At 40.6% G+C, this 11,253-nt stretch overlaps 1 protein-coding gene across 1 annotated transcript in view; it reads right to left on the bottom strand.

The window, feature by feature from the left end:
- ip6k2b (inositol hexakisphosphate kinase 2b) overlaps nucleotides 1–2,191 on the bottom strand; it is a gene marked incomplete at its 5' end in the record, with an annotated part of 7,142 nt that extends 4,951 nt beyond the window's left edge. The window contains 1 exon segment of the mRNA XM_024270512.1: nucleotides 2,035–2,191. Within this exon segment, the coding sequence (XP_024126280.1) occupies nucleotides 2,035–2,191 (157 nt within the window).
- Nucleotides 2,192–11,253: the final 9,062 nt, after the last annotated feature.

Raw genomic sequence — 11,253 nt, 5'->3', positions numbered from 1 at the left:
TTATTTACCGGCAAATCAGAGGCCTCAATAAGAGCCTTTGATCACATTTACCACGGAAAATGTGACTGAATTGACTTTATTTTGGTGGAACATTTTCTATTTTTCTATGTTAATGGTCCTAAACCTGATCCTGAAGATCTTCACTTTTACTTGTTTTCCAGACCGATTCATGTGATTTCAGACCCCGGTTGACACGTTAATTCGGGGTCAAGAAGAGCTTCACAAAAAACGCAGATTTCAATCCATTACTTTGGTTTTAGTCATCAGAAATAGACACTGATCATGTTTCTATTGTGCGTTTATCAACATTTCTCTACATCCAGAGACTTTTACAGCTGCAAAATGTACCAACAATATCTAAGATTAGCTTAATGATAAAACATGAACCTTCAATGAAATGTGCGGCACTGCCAACAAACAAGACCCAAGGTAACCCCCCCACCCCTAATAAAACTCCCTACAAGGGCTTGTGTACTGCAGGCCCCAATGCCGAGCGAAGGAGGTGCACTGAGAATAAACGGCACAGCTGCTGATGAGGCAGACATGGTGGTCTATGGTCATGGGGGGGGGGGTCACAAACGCTGCATTTCTTTGTGTTAAAAGCTGCGCCTCAGACTCCATGACTCGCATTTCTCCCTTAACGAGACGAGCGGCTAACGTCATGTGCGCCGACGTCATGGCGATCTTCCCGCAGGACACCCCCCCACCGTCCTGCTGGGCTTGTCCTGCTTCAGCGTCACCCTCCTCCCCCTCCCCCACCACACAGTGTGGGAACTTCTGACTCATTCCGGGTTCATCAGATAAAGGCTCACATGTTGGTTGAATCAAGCAAGAAAATCTCCCCGGATCCAGTGACTGCGGTAAAAGGAGGTTTAGGATAAACATTATCCGCTTGTGTTATCTAAGTCAGACGCTCTGCTGTGTCCTCAAAGACCTTGACACCAATTATTCCGTCTTCTAAGTTCTCCCTTTTCCCTGAAGTTACTAAAAAGATCCTAAAGGAGGAGATGTTCTGAACTGGATCTGTCACAAACGAAAGTTTTAATAGTCGACAATTATTTTTCCAATTATTCGACTAATTGGAGAGGATGTAGAGCAAACATCTTAACCATCATTAGCTTAAAACTAACCAAAAATAAAGACAATGAAGATGATAGTTCAACAAACTTTAAATAAATCCTGCAGCCTATTAGTTTGTGGTATTAAAACAAGACTAAATCAAATGAGGTCGACATCTGAAACAAGGAATTCTTTCTCACAAAAGATAAAGTTTTGGTCTCACTGACTCAAATATTTTAAAAAGTGCATTTTTTTGGTGCTGAACACTCAACTTTATTCAACTTTACTACACTCTGACTCTATATAATATAAAGTAAAGAGCAATTGTCTATTAAATTAGCCGTCAGCTGTGTTGATAGTCGATTAATCAACTGATCTACTATTAAATTAGCCTCAACTATTTTAATAGTCGATTAGTCGACCAATCGTGGCAGCCCTACCCTGAAGTTCCTAAAAAAGATCCTAAAGGAGGAGTTGTTCTGAACCTTGAAGTTCTTCCCTTTGGAACAGGGAAGTTCTGTTGAGGGAAGCTCTAATTAAACCCCCCTCCACCTCATCGGGGGTCTTTTAATAGCTGCATAGCTGGGGGTCAGATGACAGTCTGACTTGTGTTCGACAGACTCCAGCCTGAAGAACAGGGAGCTTTTGAAAAGTGTTGTTGATATTCACGTGATGAGGAGAAACCAGACCTGAAAACCTGCTGAAATGATTTGTGGGCTTTTCTACACTTTAGGTGATGTGCTGCAGTTATTTTTTGATGCTGAAACCGGAGCTGCTATAAAAGCCACACACTGGCAGGCAGTCCCACCTTCAGATCAGGCTACCAGCAGGAGCCAGGTGGAGCTGCCAGCATCCCAACCACCACGCAGCCACCTAACACCGGAATGCTGCAGCCGCACTCAATGTGCACGCTATGTGCTCTGCAGGAGTCGTTAAAAACCGATTTTCCTCCGGTTCTTCGGGACACCTGCTTACCTTTGTACTGCGGGGTGAACTTCCTCATCTCTGGGGGCAGGTTCTTGTAGAACTGGTGCTCTCTCGGGATGAGGGGCTTGCAGATGGTCTGCTCCCCGAAGCGGAGCACGCAGGAGTGGCCCCCCACCTGGTGTACGAAGGGCTCAAGCATCACCCCCTTCCCCGGGTAAGGAGTCCCGTCCGCCTGCATGAGCCCTTCCAGAGCGGGACTCATCCTCACTCCGCATCGGACAGCTGGGCTGCGGGGACCCGCGTCGCGACGGAGGCGGACTGCTCGGAGGCTGGCCGGGCTCCCTATCCTCGATTCCTGCTGTCCCACAGGGGGCGCTGTTGCTCTCCTGCTTGACCAGGCTAGAAAAACAAAGAGCTGGATGGACGGAATGCTAAAAAACAAAATAAAAAAATCCAATCCTTTCGCTTCTTTTCTCCGCTGGAGGACAAAAACAACACTCTCCGCCCGGGTATGTTGTCTTCGACGGTGTCGTCTTCAGCCACCAGGCCGGAACACCCGCGGAGAATGGCGTCGTCCTCCGACTGTTACCGAAACTGACGACAGCGACGCTACTCTCCCAGCAGAAAATGCAGGAAGCCGCAGCGAGTCCCCGCCCACTCTGCCACCAACCAATTACAGAGCAGTAGCTGTCGCTGGGAGGAGTCAAGGAGAAGCTAGAGCAGACAAAGGCTGGGGGGAGGGGGACAGGAAAAACACCGTCATGTACAGTCAAGGAAAACCACAATAACAAAAGCTGCTCATGATATGTTTCCTCTGTATCAGCCACGAAACTGCTGAAAGTAAAATAATACGTTTATATTTACCAACCAGGAAAATATACATTCTACAAAATGTAAAGATCATTGTACATTTTATCTACAACCCCAATTTCTCAGCTAAATCTTCAAACATGTCCTCTAAACAAAGACACTAGAGCTCAGGGCTGATTCAAGCTGTTTATTTCACGCTGTAGGACAGGAGAGAGTCCTCCATGTTAACAAATAAATCTATATTCAGGTTGCGTCCGAATTCACCCCTAACTACTAAAAAAATACATAGTGCGGGACTATATAGTGCCCTGGATTTTAAGGGCAGTTCGGACACAATTACTACTTTTCTTCCAAATGCCGGATATGACGTGACCGATTTTATGAAGTCATCAAATCAATACAAATATTTCAAGTTTATTTATAACTCCATTGTTTACTGATGGTGAAAATGTTATTAAAAATACATTTAAACACATTTTTAATTTGAAATGTTCGACTGTATTGTGGTCTATTGTCGCTAATCTAGTGAGCATCGATGCATGCTAGTTTTTCGCAAAGACTTCTGGGAAAGTTCTAGTGCACTCAATTTTGGATTAGCACTATAAAATGGTAAAAGCACTGTATAATGTACTATATAGTGGGGGGGGGGATTCGGACATAGCTTCACTGTAGACTTTTGACAATCAAGAAGGCGCTAAATGCAGATTCTTGAATGCAAGTATAACCAATTGTCTTGACACTAGACAAGCAGAGTGGGGATTTTTCTACTTTTTTTTCTACGATTTTTTTTAGCACATCTGTACACTCTGAAATACAGTGTATAATATACGCCAAACACGCTTTTTGCGTGCATATGATACGCAACGTTGAGAATGGGTTGAGAAGGCGTACATATACACGGCAAAAACCATTCTTGGCGTATATTATACACGGTATTTTACCAAATCGTGGAATATGTACGCATTTTACTGAGACTGGGTTGCCTCCGCGGTACAGTGCAATGCTGAACCCCCTTTGCAACGGAGGGCTTCATATCCATGCGCTTGGAAGGTTGCCCCTTAAAAAAAACAATTTCAGACACCCCAGCACTACAAATGCCCCTACAAATAGAGGGGTCGGGAGAAGGGCAGTATTCAGATTGGGCCGTGATGTAATTTGCACAAATTGCAATTATTAATTCTTGTTTTATTAATGTTTGGCACTACCATGACTTAGAATACATCACTACCAAATTTGAGTCCCTGAAGGGTCAGAGTTCGACCTGGTTTAGCTTGTACCACGTGTTCAGTGGCTGCCCGTAGGAACTTGTGCAGCTACATGTGAACGTGAGAGTTTTTGTTTACGTAGACTTGCGTCTTTGAGCTCAGCAAGTGTGCCTGGATAAGTTAGTTTACTGCTGATCACCACAACTTAATTGAGCATTTTCTTGTGAAGTTTTGATGTTCACATTGATGCTATAAAAAGCCACTTTAAGAACAAATAGAGTGCTTTATTAATGCAGCGCTAGAAGACCATCATGTCCAGTCAAGGAAAAACACACAGTGTTTGTTTGCTGACTGAACACCAAAAGCATTTTTTTTTAGAAGCATTAGTTGGCACGGTTCGATGCTCATGCGCTTAACAGTTTTATCCCTCAGCTGCTCATGTAGAAATAAAATAGAGGCACTGCGACATTTTAACATTATTCTTGTTTATAGTTTAGAAAACGAAAATACTTTCAGTTCTGTTTTGAGACAACATTTCTTCAGTCTGCCGTGTTGACAGTCAAAGACTTTTCAGTACGGTCTAAACAAGAGTGAACTGTAAAGTTAATTTAAATTGCTTATTTGCATTAACATGCATCAAATGAAAATGTCTTTAAAGAAAGTATTTCTATAGGCTTGTGTCATTTCAAAATACCAGCAACATCTTCTGGTACTGCAGTCTTAATACAGACCAAGCTGAGATAGTTCAAGCATGGTCACTGAATGGTTGTAACCTAATTATGCACTAATCTCTGATGTTCCAGTTCTACACCAGGATTACACTTGGGAAAAAAACATCCCAGTTTCAGGCTGGGAAGGGATTAAAAAGATCAGCACATGAAGGGAGCTCTCTCTTGGTCTCAGGGGTATGAGGACTCCCTGGTGGTCTGGTTTAATCATGAAGAAGGCGCCCAGGAAGAATGTCACTATACATTTACCGTCACAGGCTTTCTTTACTATAGGATATTACAGAAAAAGACGGACTTGATCATGCTTTAGCAATGTTATGGAATGCCAAAGACTATTACATAAATGGTGGTGTGAAGAGTGGACTTTTGTCCTGGAGATTCCTGAGAAGATTTCCACCACATGGCGGCCAAACTAGTGAGAGCTGAAACGGATATATTACAATAGGATACAACACATGAATCTGTAAAAAGAGTTTCAGTTAAAACGAGTAATAATACCCTCAGATAGATCAGACAAAAAACACAAAGCAAATAGTTTGACTACTTCAATGAAATAATTATAAGTCATCCAGTCCAATCAAAAAAGTGCTCAGACATTATGGAATAAGATTCCACTATTTGCTTCTTAATTTATGTGATGTAGAAAAAGTAGCTTTGCGCCATAGTTTGTAAACTTGGCCCAGAGTGTTGCACCATTTAACAAATATGGTCTCAGCTGCTGGTATTTTATCCCACTGACATCGTGCCTCTGGATCGTCTTGGCCGTGGACCATGCCTCTGGCTCGTCTTGGTCATGGACCACGCCTCTGGCTCATCTTGGCCGTGGACCACGCCTCTGGCTCATCTTGGCTGTGTACCACGCCTCTGGCTCGTCTTGGTTGTGGACCTCACCTCTGGCTCATGTTGGCTGTGGACCTCGCCTGTGGCTCGTCTTGGCTGTGGACCTCGCCTCTGGCTCGTCTTAGCTGTGGACCACGTCTCTGGCTCGTCTTGGCCGTGAACCATGCCTCTGGCTCGTCTTGGCTGTGGACCTCACCTCTGGCTCGTCTTGGCTGTGGACCTCGCCTGTGGCTCGTCTTGGCTGTGGACCTCGCCTCTGGCTCGTCTTGGCCGTGAACCACGCCTCTGGCTCGTCTTGGCTGTGGGCCACGCCTCTGGCTCGTCTTGGCCGTGGACCACGCCTCTGGCTCGTTTTGGCCGTGGACCTCGCCTCTGGCTCATCTTGGCCATGGACCACTCCTCTGGCTCATCATCTCGTATCTCAGAGTGGGAGAGATTGCTGGTGGATAATCTGTGATCCTATGCTTGGCTGTGGACCTCACCTCTGGCTCGTCTTGGCTGTGGACCTCACCTCTGGCTCGTCTTGGCTGTGGACCTCGCCTCTGGCTCGTCTTGGCTGTGGACCTCGCCTGTGGCTCGTCTTGGCTGTGGACCTCGCCTCTATCTGTCCCCCAGTCCTATCTGGCTGAACTCTATTTAAATACGTAGTTGTAGAGTTGGATGAGCTAATTCCTCTTTAAAAGTTCTGGTAAATCTCCTGTCCATCCTGCGAGAGGATCTCTTCTTCATGTAGACATCCCTGAGGTTTCTTTTTTTTGCTAGAATCAGGTTTTTTAGGATTTTTTTCCTTATCAGGAAGGAGGGTCTAAGGACATAGATAACCAGTTTAATTTAGTCTGTTTGGTTTAACAATTAACTATTGTTTATGTTTTATTACAAACCGTCTGCCTCTGTACAATGAGATAATTGTTTTGTGATATTAAACTATATAAATAGAATTGAATTGAATTAATTTGTCCTTTTGGGATTCAGTAGGAATGCACTGATTTGTTCTTTTTTTTGAGCCACATTTCATGCAAACCTCACAAAAACAAGTTATTTTACACTGTACTTTTTCCCAATGTAAATTTGAAACCAAACCAATAAGATTCTGTTGCATGGTTTTGCTGTCTTAATCACATTTTTTTCGTGTTCTTTTTTTGTTTTTTTTGGTAGTGTCTAAAATAATGAAAAAAATGTTTTGGTTTGAACTGCGTGTTCTGTTTCCCTTCTGTTTATGGAGCTTCAAAATGTGTCCAACACAAACTCCATTTGTCTGGCAGCTGACGCTGCTTCTCATTTAAAGCAACTGGATCCAAATCAGAATTATTTATAGGTTAAAAAAATCCTGCTGCAGTTAGTTGACTCTAAAAGTTAAAAAATATATATATAAAAATGGGACATTACTGACTTTATGTAATATGAGACACAGGATTAAGCATTTCTGGACGCTGCATAAAAAGACGTTTCTTTGCCTGAATGATCACAGCATCCACGTGTCTGAAGTCTAATAAACTATTCTCAGTCATGTGTTACAAACTGAACAGAAGTAGGATTTTTGAGCTGAGCATGAAATCTGTTTTGGATTTTGCAGAAATACCTCAAAATGCTGGGCCTCTTTTTCCAACTTGACGGGACAGCAACTTTATCTGAGCCCCCTCCAGCCCATCCCAAACACGTGAGCTGTATGACATGTGTGGATACGAGAGATTTCCACAAGATAAGCTTTCATGTCCCTCCGTTTAGGTTTTGGCTGATCTAGAGAATATAAGTGTATTACGACGAGAGCAGCAGTTGCCCGGCGGCGGTTCAAGGACAACCTTGTTTACTACTGTGTTCCCCTGACTCCTGATAAACAGCCTCCGCCATTCGCCGTCTCCAGTGGCATAAAAGGCAGATCACGAGACTCCAGCAAAAATACAGTCAACACATCTGTTTGTTATCTCGCATACATGAAATGCAGCAACTCACGGACAAAACACTCTTCAAAACATTCAAATGAAGGTCAACTAAACATTTTTTCACTTAATTCTGAATACATATTTTCCAGATTATATGTTTATTCGATAAATAAACAAAAATGATTGACTACACTTGTGGAAATAATTTAAATAATAAAATAACATTTTTTTCTAATGGGGTTTGGAATTTTCGTGACTGTTTTTGTACACTGTGATGTGACAATGAACTCTTAAGTCCAGCTGTGCCACTGTTTTTACAAGCAAGGCCGTATAAACAAACCGAAAAGTAGAAACTTTGGTTTAATTTGAGTCCCTATGGAACCTATTAGGGAAATAACTTCATTTGAAAAAGCATCTCCTGCCAGAAATTCTCAGACATGATCCAGATCCAGATTTTCAGTTGAAAAACGACAAAAAAGGCAACAATAAAAGAAACAAAGCAGCCTCTATCATTTAAACGGACATTCTTTTAGTGCATTCCTAAACCTACATCATGTTTTTGGGGATTCTCCCAGTTTAAAAACATTTTGAAAGAACGTCCAGGCCTCCGTGAGTACTGTTTCAACATTCTAATACCCCTCTGTTTTTAGACTTAATAACCGGGTTTTGAAACATCTTGCAAGTTTGACATTAGATATACGGCAATACCTGTGATTATGCTAGCGCCAAGGCTGTAAGCTAAATCTGAGTGCTAAAGATGCTAGTAGTGATAGCAGAAATACTGAAACTGATGGCTAAAACGATGTACTTACCAAACTAGCCAAAAAATGTTAGCATGTTGCTAAAATGTTATTTAAACTTCAAAATAGCCCCAAAAACTTCTGAAGATGTTGAATTATCCAAAACAGCTGGCATGTTGATAAAATATGAACTAAATAGCAAATTATTAAGGAAAAAAAAACAGTAGTTGCCAAATTAGCAAAAAAAAGCTTGCATGCTGCTAAGTTATTAGCTAAACTCCAAAATAGCCCAAAGAATCTCAGTAGATGTCAAATTGGCAAAAATAGATAAATAAATAAAAAGCTAGCAGATGCTAAAATGTTAGCTAAACTTAAAAGTGGACCAGAAAACTTCAGTTGATGTCAAATTAGCAAAAACAACTAGCATGTTGCTAAAATAATAAATAACAAATTGAAAAACAAAACAAACAAAAAAAAAAACAGTAGTTGCCAAACTAGCTAAAAAAGCTAGCATGTTGCTAAATTATTAGCTAAACTCCAAAATAGCCCAAAGAATCTCGGTAGATGTCAAATTAGGCAAAAAAAAGGGCTAAAATAAAACAATTATTAGCTAACAAGTGTTAGCTAAATTTTAAAGTGGCCCAGAAAAACTTAAGCAGATGTCAAATTAGTCAAAACAACTAGCATCTTGATAAAATAATAGCTAAATAACAAAATGAATAAATAAAAAAATAATTTAAATGGATGTTCTTCGAATGCATTCCTAAAGATGCTCAGTCTACTCTTACGAAAACAAAAATATATTGCAATATACTGGAAAATATGATATAGAAAAAGAAGATATACTGTCAATATATTAAAAAAATATATTTCAATATGTCAGTCATTTACCTGTATACTTTTGAATATATTGTAATATATGGATGGCTATTTTTTATATATATATATATTAGATAGTATATTCTAGTACATAGAACAATATATTACAATATATGGATTTGTATATTTAAGAAAACAGCAATAGTTTCAGTATTTCAATATATTTCAATATACCGATAAATAATGGAATATACTATAAATATATTATTCTCCAATTACTGATAAATATATTGTCGTTTTGTAAGGGTATGTCACATCGCTCAGGCATATGTGGCAGAGCTCCAGCCAGAAAAATAAAAGCTCAAGCTGTTGACATGGCCGTGCCTGTAAAGCAAATGACAGCCTGCAGCAGCACAGGCCTCATTTGAGAGCCATTGGAACGGAAATGCTCTGGAAAACGTTGGGATTGTTCTAAAAAAGAAGAGTGATACCTGAGGGTTTCCTGAAGAAAAACATTCCGTCCTGTTGAGTACAGGTTGTGCTCTTCATGTCAAACTGCCAACATGAGCTGCGTTTGCGGTGCAGAATGGGTCTTTAAAAGTTTAGTAAATTAAAGTACGGCTGGCTGGAAATTATGACAGCAGGCAGCAGCTACAGTTTCACCAGTAGCCACGAAGCTGCTGCTAAAGATTCAGTTACATTATCAGCAGGACACTTATAGCCTGTCAGTTCATAAACGGCTTGAACCTGACCCGGTTAGTAGGAAATACGTCAGTGTTTCATTTGTGTCTTGGGAGGGCTGGTGCGATGCCAGGCCGGGCTGCATGGAGACTAAACAAACCCGCCGGCGGGTGGGACACAGAATGAATGAGTGGGTGGACAAACATCACAAGGAGTGTTGCAGGTTTGTTTCTGCCCATTGTGTGAGCTGTCAGGCTCATGTTTGTATATAAAAAAGGAGTCAGGTTTAACTGCCTTGGAGCGGTGGCCCAGTTTACATTAGATCAATGCGATGTCTGCACATATCACGTCTCCATGGGAACAGGTTGCAGAGGACACTGTGTGCGAGCGACTGCAGCAACTTACAAGGTGAAATTTCAAAGTAATTGTTATGTTTGTGGAAGCATTGGTAAATCTAACATTGCACATGCACGCTAGAATGCTTGAAGTGAGTAAAATCTTTTAAAATAGTCTAAACTAATTACAGTTCCTGCTGTGAGACTTTTGTTCCATGATCTAATAAACCTGCCAAACTGGATTTTCCAGATGTCTAACAGGTAACTCGTGGAAAAGCATTGTTCATTGATGAAAGCTGAATGACGTGCAACTGGTTCTGGTCAACCAGTAAAAGAGGAAACACTAAAAAGTGAGTCAAATAAATATAAGAGTCTACAAAGCTGGTGTCTGTCCCAGAGAGGTCGCATTTAGATCAAAAGGATTAAAAGGTTTGGGGAATCTTAGAGCACTAAAGTGTTCAAATATGATTCTTATTGAGGATCATGTGGATTTTAACACAAATGATTCGTTTCTACTCAGTTCTTCAGTAACAAATAGAAATGGTAAATGGTAAATGGTAAATGGCATATACTTGTATAGCGCTTTCTACCCTCCTTCAAGGGCCCAAAGCGCTTCACAGTCACAGACCCATTCACCCATTCACACACACATTCACAGAAAGTGAAACTGTTTTAAACCAAATAAATGTTTGGCTCAGATGTAAATGTAGCACACCAAGTGGCCGGTCCTCATCGTCAAAAAGACTTCCTCTCTGAAATGTAATGATGCACTGAATGTTTGAAAACACAGTTTTCAGTTTTTTTAAATGTGAAATCTAGCATTAGAATTTAGTCTGTCTATGATAGAATAACATTTGAAGAGTAGTTACTATATTAGCCAAAGAAATAGCTAGAATATTGCTAAATTATTAGTTAAATAGCTAAATAACAAATTATTCTTAAAAGAAAAAATAAAATAGTAGTCACCATTGTAGCCAAAAAAGCAAGCATGTTGCCAAATTATTAGCTATACTCCAAAATAGCCCAAAAAATCTCAGTAGATTTCAAATTGGCAAAAAAAATAAAATAAATAAAAAATAAAAAATAAAAAAGCTAGCGTGTTTCGAAAATGTTAACTAAATAACAAATTATTCTTTAGGAAGAAAAAGAAGTAGTTGCCATATTAGCCAAAAAAGCTAGCATGCTCCGAAATTATTAGTTATACTCCAAAATAGCTAAAAGAAAAATAT

This window comes from Oryzias melastigma, linkage group LG5 (genome assembly GCF_002922805.2).
Source record: "Oryzias melastigma strain HK-1 linkage group LG5, ASM292280v2, whole genome shotgun sequence".
NCBI classification, from domain to species: domain Eukaryota; kingdom Metazoa; phylum Chordata; class Actinopteri; order Beloniformes; family Adrianichthyidae; genus Oryzias; species Oryzias melastigma.
The sequence above is the reverse complement of the archived record's forward strand: the minus strand, read 5'-3'. Positions and strand labels throughout refer to the sequence as shown.